This window comes from Trachypithecus francoisi, unplaced genomic scaffold (assembly GCF_009764315.1).
Source record: "Trachypithecus francoisi isolate TF-2019V2 unplaced genomic scaffold, Tfra_2.0 Lachesis_group12, whole genome shotgun sequence".
Lineage (NCBI taxonomy): Eukaryota > Metazoa > Chordata > Mammalia > Primates > Cercopithecidae > Trachypithecus > Trachypithecus francoisi.
The window spans coordinates 105,600,293-105,621,779 of record NW_022681457.1 but is presented as its reverse complement, the minus strand read 5'-3'; the positions used below and the strand labels follow the sequence as shown (position 1 = coordinate 105,621,779).

At 48.2% G+C, this 21,487-nt stretch overlaps 2 protein-coding genes and 1 non-coding gene across 3 annotated transcripts in view; 1 reads left to right on the top strand and 2 right to left on the bottom strand.

Annotated features, from left to right (window-relative positions):
* The window catches only part of SLC66A1 (solute carrier family 66 member 1), a 44,830-nt gene that overhangs the window by 7,009 nt on the left and 16,334 nt on the right, over nucleotides 1-21,487 (top strand). Inside the window, exon 2 of the mRNA XM_033228080.1 lies at nucleotides 14,560-14,661. The gene's annotated coding sequence lies outside the window, so the exon portion shown is untranslated. The remainder of the gene's footprint in view (nucleotides 1-14,559; nucleotides 14,662-21,487) is intronic.
* On the bottom strand, nucleotides 13,300-21,481 carry LOC117093213 (aflatoxin B1 aldehyde reductase member 2). Its single transcript, XM_033228074.1, has 7 exons — nucleotides 21,155-21,481; nucleotides 17,792-17,979; nucleotides 17,495-17,599; nucleotides 16,655-16,751; nucleotides 16,344-16,443; nucleotides 15,356-15,485; nucleotides 13,300-13,720 (listed from the first exon to the last, which is right to left on the bottom strand). The coding sequence occupies exons 1-7, from the start codon at nucleotides 21,450-21,452 to the stop codon at nucleotides 13,559-13,561; spliced, it is 1,080 nt and encodes a 359-aa protein (XP_033083965.1). The 5' UTR covers nucleotides 21,453-21,481; the 3' UTR covers nucleotides 13,300-13,558.
* On the bottom strand, nucleotides 14,429-14,531 carry LOC117093973. The gene has a single exon (XR_004441317.1). It is a non-coding gene; the product is annotated as a U6 spliceosomal RNA (small nuclear RNA).

Here is a 21,487-nt window from a genome sequence, read left to right as displayed (position 1 = left end):
AAATAGAGTTTTAAACTCTGGGACTATGTTTTGTGCATCCTCAATATATTTTGTACATCCTCAAAACAGATCTTAGGACTGTAAGATTTATAGGTACAACCTGTTATTTTTATTTTTTTATTTCATTTTTATTTATTTATTTTTTTGAGATGGTGTCTTGCTCTGTCGCCCAGGCTGGAGTGCAGTGGCGCAATCTCGGCTCACTGCAAGCTCTGCCTCCTAGTTTCACGCCATTCTCCTGCCTCAGCCTCCTGAGTAGCTGGGATTACAGGCGCCCGCCACCATGCCTGGCTAATTTTTTGTATTTTTAGTAGAGACGGGGTTTCACTGTGTTATCCAGGATGGTCTCGATCTCCTGACGTCGTGATCTACCCGCCTCAGCCTTCCAAAGTGCTGGGATTACAGGCGTGAGCCACTGCGCCCGGCCTATTATTTTTATTTTTAATTTTGTTTTTTTCTTGAGACAGTGTCTTGCTGTGTTACCCAGGCTGGAGTGTAGTGGCACAAACATGGCTCAGTGCAGCCTCCACTTCCCAGGCTCAAGGGATCCTCCCACCTCAGCCCCTCAGGTAGCTGGGATCACAGTCATGTGCCACCACACCCAGCTAGAATTTTTAATTAAAAGTTTCTTTAATAAGAAAAAAAATTGGCCAGGCACAGTGGCTCACGCCTGTAATCCCACCATTTTGAGAGGCCAAGGCAGAAGGATCACTTGAGGTCACTTGAGGTCCGGTGCTCAAGACCAGCCAGGCCATCATGGTGAAACACCGTGTCTACTAAAAATACAAAACAATCAGGTGTGGTGGTGCGTGCGTGTAGTCCCAGACACTCGCAAAGCAGAGGCAGGAGAATCACTTGAACCCAGGAGACAGAAGTTGCAATGAGCCAAGATTGTGCCACTGCACTCCAGCCTAGGTGACAGAGCAAGACTCAATCTCATAAAATAAAATAAAATAAAATAAATAAAATATTTAAGAGATAAGTTCTTCTCTGTTGTCCAGGCAGGAGTTCAGTGGCAGGAATATAGATCACTGCAGCCTCAGACTCCTGGACTCAAGCAATCCTTCCAAGTCAGCCTTCTGAATCACTAGGACTGCAGTCAGCCTACATTTAAATGGAAAGTACAGTTGTTTGGTTTTTAAAATAAGCTTTAAAATGTTTGAGATAATGTTGGAGTCACATGCAGGTACAAGAAATAATACAGAGAGATCCTTGTACCCTTTCCCCAGTAATACAGTTTGGCTTTGTCCCCACCCAAATCTCATCTTGAATTTCCACGTGTTGTGAGAGGGACCCGGTAGGAGGTAATTGAATCATGGAGGTAGGTGTTTCCCGTGCTGTTCTTGTGATAGTGAGTCTCATGAGATTTGATGGTTATTACAAAGGGGAGTTTCCCTGCACAAGCTCTTTTTGCCTGCTGCCATCCATGTAAGATGTGACTTGCTCCTCCTTGCCTTCTGCCATGATTGTGAGGCTTCCCCAGCTGTGTGGAACCATAAGTCCAATTAAACCACTTTCTTTTGTAGATTGCCCAGTCTTGGGTATGTCTTTATCAGCAGTGTGAAAACGGACTAATACACCCACTTTTCCCCAGTAGTAACATCTTTCAGAACTATACTACATCACAACCTGGTTGCATTGATACAGTCAAGATACTGTTGTTGTTGGGCCATGTGTCCTATAAATGTTGATTAGGTCTCGATGTTGATGGCTTGAGTTCTTCTATGTCACTGCTAATTGCGGGCAGTTGTTAGAGTCTATCAGTTGTTAAGAAGGGGGTGCTGAAGTTCAACTATAATATGAACTTTTCTCTTTCTGCTTTCCAGTCCACCAGTTTTTGCCTGACATATTTTGGGAGCTCTGTTTGGTGCTTACACATTTAAGATTGCTATGCCTTCTTAGTGGATTGACTTTTTTTTCCTCATTATATAATGTCCTTCTCTGTTTCTGATAATTTTCTTTGTTCTGAAGTCTACTTTATTCTAATATCACATTATAGTATCTCTTTTTTGGATCTCATTCATGTGGTATTGATTCAGAAAGAACTTATTAAGGATGGGAATGCTGGATCAGAAAGTCAGAACTTCTTAAATGAGACAATCTCTCTCTACTAGTATCTAGTAATAAATTAGCCAGAAGGACATGCACTGCTTAGCAGCAAGAATTTCAAGTTCAAAGTTTAGGGAACAGTAAATGCCACCACTGTCAAAATGCCATAGCCTCCAATTAGTTAAGTGATTATTACAGATATCTGTAAGACTTTAGGGGTTTGAATGAGACAGAGGACCTGAAAGCAGACTTGGATTTATTACCACCTGGACCACTTACAAAGCTTTTTGCTGTAGGAGGCTCCTTTCACATTTTGATGTTTGTCTTATAACTTGGTACAAAACATGTAATAAAATTTCCAGGTGCAGAATATGCTGTCTGCAAGCCTCATGATGTTAGGATTTGTCCTTCATGACTGTGGGCTACGAGCCACTAATTTGTTTTATATGATTTGTGGAATATCTTTAGAAACTGCAAAAATATCCCCACACAAAGATTACTTGAGAGATATGGCTTGGATTTTCTCCTCATTCAAGACCTGTTCATTTTGTTCAGCTGCCTTGGATGGCATGCAATGCCAGCATTTTATTCCATGGAGGCTACTATCAGAATCTGCTACTTAATTTCATTCTTATAATGGAATATTGAAAAATATTATTGTACTAGCGTTTCTCTACCCATTAACCAAAAAATCCAGGGGAATTTTCCATAACTCAGTGAAAGGAGTACCTTTGGCCAGGTGAAAACATGGAGTTTCAGCATTTGTCTGAATGGAAACCGAAAAGAAGACATTAATAAAACACAAAGTCAAAAAGTGCCAGTAGTGGCAACAACTCAATCACTAATGTTCAGTGTTAATGGAGCAAGCTGGGTATGGTGGCACGTGCCTATAGTCCCAGCTACTCAGGAGGCTGTGGCAGGAGAATCACCTGAACTGGGGAGGTGGAGGCTGCAGTGAGTTGAGATTGCACCACTGCATTCCAGCCTGGGCAATAGAGCGAGACTCTGTCTCAAAAAAATAAAAACAAAATAAAAATAAAAATAAAAATTTTTAATGCTTTTGACAGCATGTCAGGCTTCTGGGTTCTGTTCCCCAAGCTCAACTCTAAGCCAAGCATTTTAAGGTTTGGGGAAATTAACTTCTCCCAGTTTGGAGGAACATTATAGCAGAGATAGGAGCCATCTTAAATCATGAATGAAAGAAGGAAAAATACCATAGAAAAGTCTGGGAGTTTGGGTGGAAGAATTGGAGAAGGTGACAATGTGAAAGCAAGGAAGGGCCAGGGCATCTGGAAGTTGCATTTGAGGGTTTCCTGGGGGTTTGTTTCTCTAGTTTTGGGGAATCATTTGGGCCTGTCTGATATGACTGCTGAAAGAGCTGAGTCAATTGTGCAATGTTAGAAAAAGTCTAGTAAGAAGGCCATGCTCTTGTGCAAAAGAAAATGAGCTGCTTTTTCTTCAAAGTTTCAGGGTCAAAGGAGTCCCAGTGCTTCAGAATGCACTCCAGAGGAAGGGAAGGGCAAGACAGTGAGGGTGCCACCCCTACTGTTTTCCCTCCTTGGTTCCTGGGTCCTAGCATTTTGTTAAACGTGCCCCCATGGTTGCAGGTGTGACCCCCTGCCATGGAATCAGAGGAACTAAGTGATTGGGGTTAGTCGTGCTTACCCATGTGACTCTAGTCCTGCACTTGTGATTTCCTTTTGACTTCAAGACTTGTGTGACCTGTGTGGCTCCCCAAAAAATGGATCTTGGGAGAGACTATGTAACAGCTGCATTTGGGCAACTGTTGCATTTCCCTCCATAATGGAGGAAGTGTGATGGTTTGAGCTCTATATCCTGCTATTTTGACCCATGCTAAAGTATTACCCTTAGAGTATGGTTCCAGTTAACTTCCGGACTTAAATTATCCTTACTATTTAAGTACTATTTTAATTAGAAGCAGAATAGCTGCCTTAAAAGAAAGATAGGAACCAAATGGCTATTTTCCTGCTTATGGGACAGTATTGAGACTACAATTTGGTTTTGGAGGACATTTTCCTCCTTATTGTTGAAGGCAGAGTTTTCCCATTTATGGAAGCAGCATAAAGCCTGGTGTCTAGCAGAGGGGTGCAAAAAGGGAGGAGAATTGGGAAGCTCGAGTGTTTTGGCAAAGGGCCGACAATGTGCCTCATGGAGAGGATTCCTATGCCACTGGGTGGTGCTGTTGACCTTTAAATGTCATGTGCTCTCCAGACCAAGGGCAGAGAGAGACCTCACGGGGGGCGGGGGGGGGGGGAACACCCACCGTTCCTAGAAAATCACAAAAATGGCATTGCCTTGAGCTCTACCTCAGTTACTACTGCATTTCCTGATTTTGCCTAACAGGATTACTTCCTTGAACTGTAAAAATTCCCAGTGCTTCAGAATGTTCTCCTCAGCAAGCCTGTCCCCTAAGTCTTGTAAGGCTGCCAGTCACACTCATCATTTTTAAATAGCTGAAGGGGGCCCACTATTTGATTTGATTTTAAAATGGAGGCCAAGAACCTTGGCATGAAAGGACAGGGTTGAGGTCCACTCCTGTCCTCACTGTTCTGATGATGATACCTTGATCCCACCTGGGGCCCCAAAATGAAGCAGTGTCGTTCATCTGGGTAACACCCAAGATTCATTGCCTCATGCCAAGGAGGTCAAGGACACGAACACATGTGAAGTGAGGTTAGAGCAGAGGTTTAACAGGCAAAAGAAAAAGAGAATAGCTCTGTCTCCTGCAGAGAGAGGGGCACCTGAGTGGGTCTTCCGACCGGCAGCAGCATGCACAAGGACAGGCACGAGGAGGCAGTGTCTGATTTACACAGGGCCCAGAGATTGGTTGGAACAGGTGTGAGGTGTGATGTTTACCTAGTGCAGGAGGAAGCTCCCCGCCCCACCCTTATCTTCTATTATGCAAATGGATCTTTTTTTTTTTTTTTTTTTCCTGAGATGGAGTTTCACTCCTATTTCCCAGGCTGGAGTGCAGTGGTGTGATCTCAGCTCACTGCAACCTCCACCTCCCAAGTTCAAGAGATTCTTCTGCCTCAGCCTCCTGAGTAGCTGGGATTACAGGCGCCTGCCACTATGCCCAGCTGATTTTTGTATCTTTAGTAGAGACACAGTTTCAACCCGTTGGCCAGGCTGGTCTTGAACTTCTGACCTCAGATGATCTGCCTGCCTGGGCCTCCCAAAGTGTTGGGATTACAGGCGTGTGCCACTGCAGCTAGCCACAGATGGCTTCTCTACCTGGCCGGCGCCATGTTGCCTGCTGCTTTCTGTACATGTGGTTGATAAAGAAAAAGGGAAGATAGAGCCATCACTGTGAACATGCCTAGCCTCCAGGGGGCCTTTTCCTATCAGCAGAGCTGCCCGTATTCACCCCTGCAAGCTTCAGCTCGCTTATCTATGTCTGCAGCTTGATTTTACAGGCTGCACTTTGTTAGGAAAGAAACGATTCGGGGGCTGCTTTTCATTAAAAGGAAAACCTGGCGGGGTGCGGTGGCTCAAGCCTGTCATCCCTGTACTTTGGGAGGCCGAGACCGGTGGATCACGAGGTCAGGAGATCGAGACCATCCTGGCTAACGCAGTGAAACTCCGTTTCTACTAAAAAATACAAAAAACTAGCTGGGCGAGGTGGCGGGCGCCTGTAGTCCCAGCTACTCCGGAGGCTGAGGCAGGAGAATGGCGTGAACCCGGGAGGCGGAGCTTGCAGTGAGCTGAGATCCGGTCACTGCACTCCAGCCTGGGTGACAGAGCGAGACTCCGTCTCAAAAAAAAAAAAAAAAAGGAAAACCTTACCTGAGGACTTCCTTACCCTCACTATCTGCCTAAATAAGTTCTTAGATCACAGGGAGGGTCCAGTGTGCCCACTGGCCTCCAGATGCCTGAGCCTGCAGACCACACACATCTCCACCTTCTTCCAGCACTTCCAGTGCCTCATTGCACTCCCAAGGTTCAGGAGTTCCAGGACAGCCAGCCGTGGAGCCTGTGGACAGGGAGTGCATCGTGAAGGCTGCCAAGGCAGTGGAGGCCCAGGTTATGGCAGCCCAGGAAATGAGCTGGGAGGAAAGCATTCAGGAACTGATGAGCATGGAGAAAGAAAGCATTTTGTAGAAACAGATGAGGAAGATGTGCGGGATGATGTACAGAAGTTACAAGTGGAGCTGATATTAAACAGGATTTTGCTGGAAAGAGAAAAAGGCTAGAATGTATACGAATGCTTTTTTTTTTCCGAGACAGTCTTGCTCTGTCGCCCAGAGCTGGAGTGCAGTGGCACGATCTTGGCGCTCTGCAACCTCCGCCTCCTGGGTTCAAGGAATTCTCCTGCCTCAGCCTCCCGACTAGCTGGGATTACAGGTGCCACCACCATGCCCAGCTAATTTTTTTTTATTTTTAGTAGGGATGGGATTTCACCGTGTTGGCCACTCTGGTCTTGAACTCCTGACCTCGTGATCCGCCCATCGGCCTCCCAAAGTGCTGAGATTACAAGTGTATAAGAATGCTTTTATCCACACCCCTAAGAAGAGAACTGAACATGTTTTGAAAACACAAGAGGAAAGGCAGAAACTTCATTACAAATATTCTAAGCAGTTTCTGACTTGGTTTCAAGACTGGAACACACATGGGGAAGGCTGAGAAACAAGAGGAACAAAAACTAGCTGAAACTTTTCGAGAGCAACAAAAGAGTTGTCTACAAGCTAGAATGGTTCAGAGAGAGAGAAACTGAAACAAATTAAACTGAAATGAGCAATTCCTACGGAGTTTGGAGGACCTAGAAGAGAATCAGAGTTCATCTTACTGATGAACAAAGTGACCTTAGAAAAGAAATGGCCATGTTGCAAACAAAACTTATGAAGGAAACTCTGCAGCAAGATTTGGCACTTATTCATTTGTGTCTCCTACCTGTGTTACTCTTGTGACTGAAGAAAGAACTTGAACCAATGTGTAATGGTTAATATTGAGCATCAACACGATAGGATTGAAGGATGCAAATTACTGTTCCTGGTGTGTCTGTGAGAGGGTTGCCAAATGAGATTAACATTTGAGTCAGTGGACTGGGAGAGGCAGACCCACCCTCAATCTGGGTGGGCACCACCTAATCACCTGCCAGCCCAGCTAGAATAAAGCAGGCAAGAGAAGATGGAAGAGCCGACTTGCTGAGTCTCCCAGCTTTCATCTTTCTCCTGTGCTGGATGCGTCCTGCCCTTGAACATGCGACTCCAAGTTCTTCAGCTTTTGGACTCTTGCACTTATACCATTCTTTTGTTGGGGGCTCTCGGGCCTTTGGCCACAGACTGAAGGTTGCGCTGTTGGCTTCCCTACTTTTGAGGTTTTGGGACTCAGGCTGATCCACCACTGGCTTCCTTCTTCCTTAACTTGCAGATGGCCTATCATGGGACTTGACCTTGTGAATGTGTGAGTCAATTCTCCTTAATAAACTACCTCCCCGTTTTTGTTTGTTTTTTGAAACAGAGTCTCACTCTGTTGCCCAGGCTGGAGTGCAGTGGCACAATCTCGGCTCACTGCAACCTCTGCCCCCCAGGTTCAAGCGATACAGTCTCAGCCTCCCGCATAGTTGGGATTACAGGCACCTGCCAACATGCCTGGCTAATTTTTGTATTTTTTAGTAGGATGGGGTTTCACCATGTTGGTCAGGCTGGTCTTGAACTGCTGACCTCAGGTAATACACCTGCCTTGGCCTCCCAAAGTGCTGGGATTACAGGCGTGAGCCACCACACCCGGCCAATAAACTCCCTTTCTTATATACATATATCCTGTTCTGTCCATCTAGAGAACTCTAATATGCTATGTTATGTGACATAAGCATGACATTAACTACACTAAACCACATGACAGTGTTTTTAAAATTCTTGTATAGAGCAGTATCTCATTAGTTTGTGTGTTAAATCCAAGACTTTGCTTCTGTAGTCTGTTGAATGAACCCCAAACAGTTATATCAGTAACAGCAATTGCACAGTTCTATACACAGTCAATTAAGTTTTAGCACTAACGATAATTTAATTTTAGGTGTGGCCTCTGTGGATCTGTATCAGTCCCAAAATTTAGAAAGCACAGGCATGAAAGGGTACATTTTTCTCACCTAAGGAAAAACAGTAAGAGAAGACAAAATGTTAAAATAAAAAATCGATGCCACCTCCTTCTTCAGTCTTTCATACAGCACAGAGCAGCTTCCTGAGTTTGAGGATGATTAAATATATGAGATGCTCTCCAGATCCAGTTCTGCTTCTTTAGACTTTTTTGTTCCCTCTCACTTATTTATTATTACTTTTTTTTTTTTTTTTTTTTTTTTTTTTTGAGGCGGAGTCTCGCTCTGTCGCCCGGACTGGAGTGCAGTGGCCGGATCTCAGCTCACTGCAAGCTCCGCCTCCCGGGTTTACGCCATTCTCCTGCCTCAGCCTCCCGAGTAGCTGGGACTACAGGCGCCCGCCGCCTCGCCCGGCTAGTTTTTTTTTGTATTTTTAGTAGAGACGGGGTTTCACCGTGTTCGCCAGGATGGTCTCGATCTCCTGACCTCGTGATCCGCCCGTCTCAGCCTCCCAAAGTGCTGGGATTACAGGCTTTAGCCACCGCGCCCGGCCTATTTATTACTTTTTTTTGAGACGGAGTCTTACTCTGTTGCCCAGGCTGGAGTGCAGTGGTGCAATCTCAGCTCACTGCAACCTCAGCCTCTTGGGTTCAAGCAATTCTGCCTCAGCCTCCTGAGTAGCTGGGATTACAGGCGCATGCCACCACACCTGGCTAATTTTTGTATTTTTAGTAGATATGGGGTTTCACCATATTGGCCAGGCTGGTCTTGAACCCCTGACCTCGTGATCCATCTGCCTCAGCCTCCCAAAGTGCTGGGATTACAGTCGTGACCCACTGTGCCTGGCCTCACTTATTTATTTTTAAATTAACAAATAAAAATTATAAATATCTATTTAAGGTGTACAACATGGTGTCTTCAAGAATCTATATATGCAATAGCTGAATTCAAGAGACCATCAACTATGTTTGAGATATAGTAGCCGGAAGATTCTAACAGATGGGATGTGACACAGTAGAAAATGCATCTCTGATGGGGATACTCAAGACACAGTCTCCTGGCAGGTCCCGGGACTCACCTTCTCCACTACTCAGGACTGTTGCTCCAAATGTTAGAGTTTATTTTCCAAAGATAACCACTCCATTCTCTCACATGCTCTTTGCACAGGTATCTTTGACTCTCCTCCCAGGACACAAGAGTGATGCTATGGACTTCTGAGGCTGGGATATAAAAGGCCACACAGCTTCTGCCTAGTTTGCTTGGGATGTGCTCCCTTGGAAGCCACATGCAGAGGCCACGTGTGTGCTGGTTGATGACAGCAGCTGATATTCCAGCTGGCCCTCAGCAGCAACTGCCACATGCTTGAATGAATGTCCTCAGGCGACCCTAGCCTCCAGCTGCTAGATCACCTCTCAGACACTGAGGAACAGATGAGGCTTCCCTGCCGAGCCCTGCCCAAAGAGATTTCTGAGCTAATCGATTGTTTTATTACACATAATTGAGGCACTATATACAATTGACCCAGTTAAAGTGTATAATTTAATGGTGTTTAGTGTATTCAGAATTGTACAACCACTACAATTTCAGAACATCTTTATCACCTCCCCAAAAGAAACTCTGTACTCAGTCGCAGTGAATCTCCATTTCCTCCCAAACCCCCTCAGTCCTAGGCAACCACTCATCTATTTTCTGTGTCTAATAGATTTGCTTATTCCAGATACTTCATATAAATGGAATCATACAATATGAGGCCTTTTGTGACGGGCTTCTTTCACTTAACATGTTTTTTTTTTTTTTTTTTTTTGAGACGGAGTCTCGCTCTGTCGCCCAGGCTGGAGTGCTGTGGCCGGATCTCAGCTCACTGCAAGCTCCGCCTCCTGGGTTTATGCCATTCTCCTGCCTTAGCCTCCCGAGTAGCTGGGACTCAGGCGCCCGCCACCTCGCCCGGCTAATTTTTTATATTTTTTTTTAGTAGAGACGGGGTTTCACCGTGTTAGCCAGGATGGTCTCGATCTCCTGACCTCGTGATCCGCCCGTCTGGGCCTCCCAAAGTGCTGGGATTACAGGCTTGAGCCACCGCGCCCGGCCTCACTTAACATGTTTTTAAGGTTCATCCATATTGTAGATGTTTCATACCTAATTCCTTTTTTTTTTTTTTAAATGTTCCATTGTACATACAGATCTTTTATCCATTCATCTATTGACTGACATTTGGGCAGTTTCCACTTTCTGGCTATTATGAATAATGCTGCTGTAACATTCATGTCATTTTTAATAAGGACATATATTTCTTTTTCTTTCTTTTTCCAAGACAGAGTCTCACTCTGTCGCCCAGGCTGGCGTGCTGTGGCGCGATCTCGGCTCACTGCAACCTCCGTCTCCCAGGTTCAAGCGCTTCTCCTGCCTCAGCCTCCCAAGTAGCTGGGATTACAGGCATGTGCCACCGTGCCTGGCTAATTTTTGTATTTTTAGTAGAGATGGGGTTTCACCATGTTGGCCAGGCTGGTCTTGAACTCCTGACCTCAGGTGATCTGCACGTCTCGGCCTCCCAAAGTGCTGGGATTACAGACATGAGACACTGCGCCTGGCCTCATTTCTTCTAGGTATACCTAGGGAGTGAAATTTCTGGGTCACATAAATGCTTAATCTTTTAAAAAAACTGCCAGAATGTTTTCCAAAATGGTTGCAGTTTTACAGTCCCAGTGGCAGTGTCCTAAGGCTCCCATTTCTCCAGACCCTCAACACTTGTTATTTTCTGTATTTTATTGACTCTGATCATCCTAGTGCTTAGTGGATTTGAAGGGGTTTTGATTTGCTTTTCCCTGATGAGTACTGCTTTTAAGCAGCTTTCCATGTAGTTACTGACCACCTGTATAACCTCTGGAAAAAGGTCTATTCCAATCATTTGCCCATTGTTTAATTAGGATTTCTTTTCCTTTTCTTTTTTTGAGACAGGTCTTGCTCTGTTGCCCAGGCTAGAGTGAAGTGCTGTGATCTTGGCTCACTGCAGCCTCTACCTCCTGGGTCCAAGAGATCCTCCCACCTCTGCCTCTCGATTGGCTGGGACCACAGGTGCCTGCCACCATACCCGACTAGTTGTTTTGGTATTTTTTGTAGCGACAGGGTTTTGCCATGCTGCCCAAGCTGGTCTTGAACTCCTGGGCTCAAGTGATCTGTCCGCCTGGCCTCCCAAAGTGCTGGGATTACAGGCGTGAGCCACTACACCTGGGTGGGTTTTCTTTTATTAAGTTGTAAGAGTCCTGTATCTATTCTAGCTACAAGTTCCTTAACAGATATGTGATTTGCAAAATACCATCCCATTCTGTGGGTTGCCTTTTCACTTTCTTGATAGTGTTCTCTGAAGCATGAATACTTTAAACTTTGATGGTGTTGACTTTACTTTTTCTTTTGTCATGTGTGCTTTTGGTGTCAACATCTAAGAAACCACTGCCTAATCCAAAGTCACACTTACTCAAATATTTTCTTCTAAGAGTTTTATAGTTTACCTTATACATTTAGAAGGTGATTCATTTGAGTTAATTTTTTGTTTATGGTAAGGAGAAGGGGTCCAACTTCATTCTTTTGCAGGAGGACACCTGGATATTGGTGATGATGATTCTTTTCCCTATTGAACTGTCCCTATTGAGTTGTCACTCAACTCTAAAATCAGTAAGAGTTTATTTCTGGACTCTCAGTTTTGTTCAGTTGCTCTATTCTTATCCCAGAACCATTCTTTATTACTGTAGCTTTGCAGTAAGTTTTGAAATCACAAAGTGTGAGTCCTCCAACTATGTGTTTTTCAAGACTGTTTTGGTTCTCCTGGGTCCTATGAATTTCCATATGAGCTTTAGGATTAGTCAGTCAATTTCAGTATTAAGAAAAAGCCAGCTGGGAGTAACAGGAATTATATCAAATCTTTTGATCAATAAGAAGGATTTTTTTTTTTTTTTTGAGATGGGGTCTGATTGTGTCACCCAGGCTAGAGTGTAATGGCATGATCTCGGCTCACTGCAACCTCTGTTTCCAGAGCCCAGGCGATCCTCCCACCTTAGCCTCTGGAGTAGCTGGGACCACAGGTGTGTGGCACCACATGCAGATTAATTTTTTGTATTTTTGGTAGAGACGGAATTTCACCATGTTGCCCAGGCTGGTCTCAAACTCCTGAGCTCAAGTGATCCACCTGCCTTGGGCTCCCAACATGCTGGGATTATAGTCATGAGCTACTGTGCCAGCCTTGGATTTTATCTTTTCAAGCAACTTATTAATGTGATTTCTTGTGCAAAGATAACTGATACGCTCCTCCACATGGGTGAGCATCTGTTTTGTTATGGGTAAAGAGAAAAGATGGTGACAACATAGGGAGACCTCCACTCCACAAAAAAAAAAAAAAAACTTCTTGGGAGGCGGAGGTGGGAGGATCCCTTGAGCCCCGGAGGTGAAAACTGCTGTGAGCAGTGATCATGCCACTGTATTCCAGTCTAGGCGACAGAGCGAGAGCCTGTCTCAAGAACAAATACATATAAATGAAAAAGTAAATGTCCAGGTTGGGCCTCTTGCATCGCTTCGAGAAGCTGCTCCAAGTGCTGCCTGCTGCCCTGCCCATGGCTGGAGGGATTTCGCTGCACTGGGAATGCAGCAGGTTCAGCAACCACTGAACCGAGGATTCTTCTTCTCAGCCTTGGTGCCTCCTGTTTGGAGTAGGGGTTTCTAAGGGAAATGAGGACCTTGGCTGCCTATGTCCCCATGCCGAATAGAGGCCCAGAGCCAAGGCTGAGAACCTTATGGGTGAAAAGACAAGAGGCTTTAGTTAAGACAAGAGGAGGCTGAGCTTGAGAGCGTTCCAGATGTTCCACAGATCCTGGGAAGTGTTCTGCCTGGTAGTGACACTAATGGTAGTTTCTTTGCCCCAGTTGTTTCATTCCTAAGAATGTATTGAGGCAATTCTGAATTAGAGAAAACGTACTGCAGGTGTACAACCCTCTTTTCTATCGTGTGTAGAAGAGTGAGAGGCGCCTCCATGTGGAGCGGTCAGGTGAGTATTGAGACCAGGGGAGACCGAGGAGACCCTGGGAAGGCAGCGTGCTTCTGAGACCCTCCCACTACCTCTGTCCTCTGAAGACTCCAACCTGTGGTTCTGCCCTTTCTCAGTCCCCAGGGAGGATGGGAAACAAGGTGTCATCAGCAGAGAAAACAAGTTTTTGGGGTTCACTCAAGACCTGGGCGACAGCCAGGTCAAGTGCCTGCTTTATTCAACAGGGAGGGCTCAAGTGGGACTCACCCCCGCCCTTCACAGTGTAAAGTAAACAGGGAGCAAGGCAGGAAGCTAGAAAAATAATGCATGGATCCAGACAATCCAGAAAGACTCTGCTAAGTCAGCTTAAGGCCAAGACTGGTCAGTGTGAGAGAACAAAAGAGGTGACAGAAGAGCCTTGGGCAGCCTGAGCCACGATGGGCCTAGCGGAAGTAGTTGGGACATTCGTGAGCAACCAAATGCCAGGCTTGATTAAAGGCGTCCACGACAGCTGGCTCCAGGGGCCCTTCCTCCGTTGCTGCCAAGTTCTGCTCCAGCTGCTCCAGGCTGGACATGCCCAGGATGACCGTGTCCCCACAGGCACCCTGCAAGGGAGATGGCCAGACTTCAACCCTCTTCTGCTACACAGCGACTCCACTCACAGCCCTCCCAGTCACCTCCCTGCTGAGATTTGGGGGTCTCTGTTTATATTTCTATCCCAGATATTTCTATCCCAGTATGTCCAGAAGGACGTAAGGTGCCTTGGATAGCTGTACCCATGTGACTTGAAACCTGTATCCTTTCCCCTACTGCCACACGACGCTTCCAGATAGACCTACATTCACAGCCCAATTCTGCCCCCCAGCAGCTGTGTAAAAATAGCTAAGTTGGCTGGGCACAGTGGCTCATGCCTATAATCCCAGCACTTTGGGAGGTCGAGGTGGGAAGAATGCTTGAGCCAAAATGTTCAAGACCAGCCTGGGCAACAGAGAGAGACTTTGTCTCTACAAAAAACAACAAAACAAAATGAACCAGTGGTGGTGGTGCACGCCTTGTCGCAGCTACCAGGGAGGCTGAGGCAGAAGGATCACTCGAGCCCGGGAGGCTGTGGTTGCTGCGAGCTATGAAAGCGCCGCTGTTCTACAGCCTGGGTGACAGAGTGAGACCCTGTCTCAAAAAAATAAAAAAGCAGGCTAAGTTATTAAGCTTGTTTCGACATTCAATCTTTTTTTTTTTTTTAAACAAAAACATTTTTCCTTGTGTTTTGTACAAAAAAGGGGATGGGAGGTGGTGCAGTGGGGTGGCGGCGGCAGAAAAATATGGAATGCTTCACAAATTTGCGTGTCATCCTTGCGCAGGGGCCATGCTAATCTCTGTATCTTCCAATTTTAGTATATGTGCTATCGACATGGGCACAACATTCAATCTTTTTCTCTGTTTTCAGCATTGGAATGAGAGAAAACTTACGTAAAACACAGCTCCCACATGCTGAACATCTACCAGATACATGCCAGACACTATGCAACATGGAACGCTGAAACTGGAGGTAAGTTTGTCGCTGTTATTTTCGTTGTTGTTTGCTTGTTTTTTTAGACAGGGTCTTGCTTTGTCACCCAGGCTAAAGTGCAGTGGTGTGATCTCAGCTTACTGCAGTCTTGACCTCCCAGCCTCAAGCCATCTTCCCATCCCAGCCTCCAGAGCAGCTGGGAACATAGGAGCAAGTCATCACACCTGGCTAATGCTTTTGATTTGTTGTAGAGATAGGGTCCCACTTTCTTGCCCAGGCTAGACTCAAATGCCTGAGCTCAAGCAATCCTCCCATCTTGGCCTCCCAAAGTGCTGGCCTACAGGTGTGAGCCACTGCCACCGGCCAGGAAATGAGTTTTAACCAGGAAGACATGAGGCATCAAGAGAGGGAAACCAAAAGGGTGAGATGGGTGGGCTTTAGTTAAACCTGTGTTAAAATGTCTGCCACTTTAATAGCTGGGTGAACCTCAGCTTTCTCATCTATAACACTGGGATAATCATACTCCATAAAGCCTCAGGAATAAGAAAATCCCTGTAATGAAGCCCTCACTACAAAGCCTCCACTCAGATACCATCAAAGACCAGTGGGAAGAGTGTTTATGAGAACTGGAAGAAAGAGACATTTCAGAGGAATTGAGAAATCAAGTGCTTTGGACTTCACCTAAAGGTTGCCCTGGAAGGGAAGGAGCTGAGCGCCCAGGGTCGCTGGTTACCTGCAGCTGTGAGTGGTGGTACATCCACCGGAGGGCGGCCGAGGTCATGCTGGGGGCGCTGGCACCATATGCAGCCTGCAGGGCCTTCTCCACCAGGGCAATGGCCTGGAAGTGGTTCTCCTTCCAGAAGCTGTGCAGGGGGGACAGTGGCACAGGGGTCAGTACCATGGGGATCACACTGGGAGTCACAACCAAAGAGCCATCCAGGGTGGCCCCACCCCACATCCTGCAGCCCTGAGGGGAATCCTCTCTAGTCATAGGTCTCCCACTTTGCTGGGCGTCAGAACCACCCAGGATGCCGGGCCCCTCGACAGAGACCTCAATGAATCTTTATTCCTGAGGACTCAGGAACCTGCTCTGATTTTCCCCTAGGGACACGAAGCCTGCTCAGATGGGGCAGGACTCCCTCCTGGACTTTTTTTTTTTTGGACACATGGTCTTACTGTCGCCTACACTGGAGTGCAGTGGCATGCAGTGGCATGATCATGGTTCACTGCGGCCTCAACCTCTTAGGCTCAAGTAATCCTCCTGCCCCAGCCTCCTAAGTAACTGGGGCTACAGGTGTGCACCACCACGCCTGGCTAATTTTTTGCATTTTTTTTTTTTTTTTGTAGAGACCATGTTGCCCAGGCTGGTCTTGAACTCATGAGCTCAAGCAATCCTCCCACTTCAGTGTCCCAAACTGCTGGATTTACAGGTGTGAGCCACCATGCCTGGCCCATCCTGGGCTCGCTGTTTCCTTCCCAGCAGGTGATTGCTCAGAAAAGAGCTACGACTTCAAGACCCCAACATCCAGGGATCCTCATTTCCTCCCAGAGGTCCCAAGACAACAGGAACACGCACAGAGGGTTTGGGAATTCCTGAAGGAATGCAGGGGAGGAGGTGCAAACAGCAAGGGAAGGGCTTACCTCAGGAGCAGTCCAGGACTTCATTCCACATAGAGCTGACCCCACCCCAGCCATCCTCACCAAGCCCAACCCCAGCTCACCGATTCCTGTAGGTCTCAGCCCAGCTATTCCCAAAGAAGCGGCCCACGGGCTGTTTCCCGTCCTTGTCCTCATACTTGTACTTGCCAGTCAGCAGGCCCCCTGCGGGAAGGCAGCAATCAGCCCCCGGGCCCAGAGTGCCCCAGAAGCTGCTATATCCCTCAGGGCTCTGGTCTAGGGGAGGGGCAGGGACCCAGGAGGGCTGAAGGACGCAGCCCAGCCCCTTGTCAAACCCTCCCTGCTTCCCAGGTCCTGGGCTGGGCATCTGTGGGTCGGGAATAGGCTGAGACAGGGTCAGGAATGCTCCACGTACCAGCCAGAGGGTTGTAGGCATAGAACCTCAGTCCAAAGTGCCTGAGGCAGGGGAGGAGCTCCGTTTCCACCTGCCGGGTGGTGGCGTTGTACATGCCCTGCAGGGAGAAGGACCCCGGGGAGAGGGTGGACATGTCAAGAGAAGGAACTGTTGCCTTCCACTTTTAAAACTCTAAAGCAACACCAGCCCAGGACTTCAGCAATCTTCTAACATGACTACTGTTAGCAGGGGATGGAGGGAGGGTGTGGGGTCCAAGGACAGAAAATTGAAGTGGAATGGTATCTTTCCACAAATATCTGGTGTATCAACTCCATGCTGGACACTGCTTACAGCCACAAGTAGGTGTCACAAAATCCCTGCCTCCAGGAGATGTTTACTCAAGTTTAAAAAAATAGACAGGAAGGCAGTTAATTACAAGAAAGTTAGGTTCTATGATCAAACAAGGAGCTGGAAAGTACTCGCTGAATGAATGAAGATGAGGTTTGGAGACTGGAGACTCCTGTGAGGCTGTCTAGAAAGGCTTCCAGAGGAGGAGACCTCTATGTAAGGCCCGACTGCTTCTCCCAGGGAGGAGGGCAGGGGAAATGTGTTCCAGGCTGAAGTACGAAAGGAGGTGGGGAAGGAAGGGTCCAAGGTGCACAGGCCGGCAGGAAGGAAGCAGACGCCCAGTGGCCCGGCTGAGGAGCTTGAATGGCATCCTGAGGGTACCTGGGAGCCATCTGCAGGCTTTCAGCAGGGGAGTGGTTGCTATGCAGAGGGCACAGGGGGCAGTCGGAGGGGCAAAGACAGCCCAGGATGAGGAGTCCTGGAGACTCTGGCCTCTGCAGCCCTGGCCCTCACCTGGTACACAGTGGGCAGGATCCAACCGTTGCTCTTGCAGAGGGTACAGATCTTGGCTACTTCCCAGGCGGCATAGTTGGAGAGGCCAAGCTCTACGAACTTGCCCTGCAGGGGTGAGGCAGCAGTCAGAACGCAGTGCAGCCCAGACCAGGAAGGGGAGGCCCGGGTGGGGCCCCAGGGAATGGGGCTGTTCTCTGCTCCACCCTGGGACCGCCCTGGTGCCTCTGCTGTCATGAGTAGGATCAGGATAAAGAAAGGAGCCGGAGCCCACCTTCGGAGCCCGGAGGGCCCCCTCACCTCCTGGTGCAGCTGGTGGCAGGCGCGCAGTGTCTCTTCCACTGGAGTGCTGTGGTCAGGTGCATGTAGGTAGAAGAGGTCCACTCGGGGACACTGCAGCCGCTTCAGTGATGTCTCCAGCTGGGACCGGAGACTGTCAGGCTTTAGGGATTTTCCATCCCAAGGGTTGGCCTTGGTGGCAATTTTCACTTGGAGAGAGAATGGAATGGTTAAGTGACCTACTAAAGCCATTTGCCAACTTATGTAACCCTAGCTAAATTACTAATATTCTCTTGGCCTCAATTCTATGATCTGTAAAAATGGGGTGATAATAATCAAACTGTCCTCCCTGGGAGGTCCTGGGGATGAAATAACGTCATATATGTGAGTTCTCAATGTTCACCTATTAGAATAACTATCATTAGTCACCAACCTACTGGCTGTGCAAGGCCTTGCACTAGAGACTGAGTATGCAGAGATGAACTGAACACAATGGATCTCTGCCCTCCTGAGCCCTACAGGATGATGGTACAATATGGTAAGCACAGGAGGGAAAGGCACACAGTGCCAAGGAGCCCAGATGAGATGCATGAAGCCAACTTGGAGACTCCAGGGAAGGCTTTCTCTAGGGGATCACCCCCAGAGTCCCAGCCAACAAGGAGGAGCAGGAAGTACATTCCAGAGCATAGGAACCCATGCAACGTCAAAGAGGCAAAAATAAAAATAAAAAATAAAAAATAAACCAGTATGTGAGGCTCCAAACCTTCAAGTCTAAGTTATAAGAGCATAAATTCCAGAGCAAGGAGCAGTGGGACATAGGACAAGACCCAGGGACAGACCTGATCCCCAAAGTTATTAAATACCATCCCACTGAATCTGAACTTGATCATTCCAGGTTTTGTCAGGGTGTGAACCAGTCACCTGTGTTCACACTTGGCTGCAGTATAGAGAAAGAAGTCAAGGGGGGCAGGCCTGGAAGAATTTAGGAAAGCGAAGCAGTCACATGAATGTGGCCTAGTGGTAGAGATCAATTTGCGAGCTTAGAAGGCAAACTGAGCAGAATGTAATTATAATTCTCCCCTCCCCTTCCCGAATCACAGAAGCATGAGCATACATCCAACCACTGTAGAGACACATCGCTATGACAACAGTGTTCTGCATCCAAGCAGCTTGGAAATGAGTTAATTTTGCACTAATCTTTCACCTAGAAAGAACCCCAGCTGTTGGTCCAGGTATAGTGGCTCAAGTCTGTAAACCTAGTTTGGGAGTACTTTGGGAGGCTGAGTAGGGAGGATCACTTCAGCCCAAGAGTTTGAGATAATGCTGGGCAATGTAGCAAGACCCTCCCTCTATAAAAATATAAATTAAAAAAGAACCCCAGCTGGGCCAGGAAAGGTAGCTCACGCCTGTAATCCCAGCACTTTGGGAGGCTGAGGTGGGTGGATCATCTGAGGTCAGGAGTTCGAGACCAGCCTGGCCAACATGGTGAAACCCCATCTCTACTAAAAATACAAAAATTAGCCAGGTGTGGTGGCACGTGCCTGTAGCCCCAGCTACTTGGGAGGCTGAGGCAGGAGAATCACTTGAACCCGGGAGGCAGAGGTTGCAGTGAGTCCAAATTGTGCCACTGCACTCCAGCCTGGGTGAGAGAGTGAGACTCTGTCTCAAAAAACAAAAAACAAAACAAAACAAAAAAAAGAACTCCAGCTGTCTGGATTGGTGGGTGGATGGATTCTGCACTTTTCACACTTGGCAAACTCAGCTCAGTAGCTCAGAGGGGTGTCATGAGATCAGTTGGGATATGGAAGAGAACAAGTTCCACAGTTCCTCATCCAGATTTTCTCCATTTCCCCACAGCCCTGCAAGCATTCTTGGCATGAACTTTGCCGCAGGCCTGGCTTGAGGACTTAGGTCCAGTGAGCTCTTGGCCTCAAAGATGGAAGTGGGGAAGGGCTGGAGAAGAAAAACCAACTCAGGAACAAAATCTTCATTATTAATAATATGTAACCTGGCTGGGCACGGTGGCTCACACCTATAATCCCAGCACTTTGGGAGGCTGAGGTGGGCAGATCACTTGAGGTCGGGAGTTGGAAACCAGCCTGGTCTATATGGTGAAACCCCATCTCTACTAAAAATACAAAAATTAGCTGGGCGTGGTGGCGTGTACCCGTAATCCCAGTTACTTGGGAGGCTAAAGCAGAGGTTGCAGTGAGCTGAGATCGTGCCATTGCACTCCACCCTGGGTGACAGAGTAAGATTCCATCTCAAATAATAACAACAACAACGTGCAACCAGGTGAACTAGAAAGAGCATAGGCTTGAGATTCACAGTCGCCCTCTTCCCCCCACCCCACCCACCACACACTATGACTCTAAGGTGGGCCCAGAGAGAGCCTCTCCTCAGGGGTGGGCAGCAAAAGTGGGTGAAGCATGGTAACAGCCCACGTTCCCTGGGTCCTCACTGCGTGCCAGGCACCCTCCCAAGGGCTATCAAGGGCACCAGGCTCACGAGGAACAGTCCCCTCCATCCTCCACTCAAGCCCCACCTGCCCACTGGCCTTCCTTTCACACATCACGCACATTGCATTTCCAAACCAAGTCTTTGCACAGACTCTAATGCTCCTTTCTCCTGTTCTCCTCCAACCTACCACTGAGCCTTTAAGGCCAAGCTCCATCCAGCATTAGCTGAGCCTTCCCTAGTGCCTCTCCCTGACCTGCAGCTCCCCAAAGTACTCTCTCTTCTGGGCTCTCCAGCAATCATTAGTTCAGTCTTCCCCATTAGACTCTGAACTCCCTGTGGAGGGCTGGAGTTACTTTCTCTCCTATGATCCATGTCAAAGCCTGGCATAGAGTGGAAAGTCCCTAGCCCTCACCTGTCTGCACTCCCAAACACCCCTACTCTCCCAGCCAGCCTGAGGCATCGCCACAGTTCTCCCTGAGACAGACAGAGGTACTGCCAGCTGAACAAGGCAAAGTCTAGTGGTTAAGAAAAGGCCAGGATGAGAAAAGGCTGCCCAGAGAGTGCATGGGTGATGATGGCAACGAAGGGGTAGAGAAAAGGGGGAGAGCCTGGGTGGGGACCGGTTATGGGCACCTGGCAGGTTTGGAGGCGGGGGCATCAATGGAGGTGGAAAGCGATGAGCCAGACCAGGCTAGGGGGAGACTCGCGCGCTGCAACTCCCAGTGGAAGGAGAGTGGGGGAAAGGAGTCAGGGCAAAGTACTGTCCAGTTGTCCTGGGGTTCCCAGAGCTGCGGGGTGGACGTGGGTGGGGAGAGGGACGAAGCCGTCGGTGCTGCCCGCGGCCAGACCCGAGCGGGGTGGTGCACGGCTGGGGACGGGCTCAGCTCTGCACGATGCATGGGGAGAATCAGGGGCCACTGTTACCTCTGCAGTCACTGCCGCCCAGCCCGAGCCCCAGGCCGCCCAGGATGGTCTCGGACTGGCCGTCGCTGTACATGAAGGCCGTGTCCAGTTCGGTGTGGCCGCGCTCCAGAAAGGCGCGCACGGCCGCGGCGCTGGCGGGCGCGTCCATGCGGCGCCCCATCTCCATGGTGCCCAGCACCGTGGCGACCCGCGGTGGCGGTGGCCGGGACATGGCCAGCGCGCGGGCCTCGGGCGGCGGGGAGCCAAGCGCGCAGTGGACGGCGGCGCGGGAGACTACGCGAGACGCGGCGCTCAGCATAGCAGCAGCGCCTGCGCGTTGGGAGCCGGAGGGCC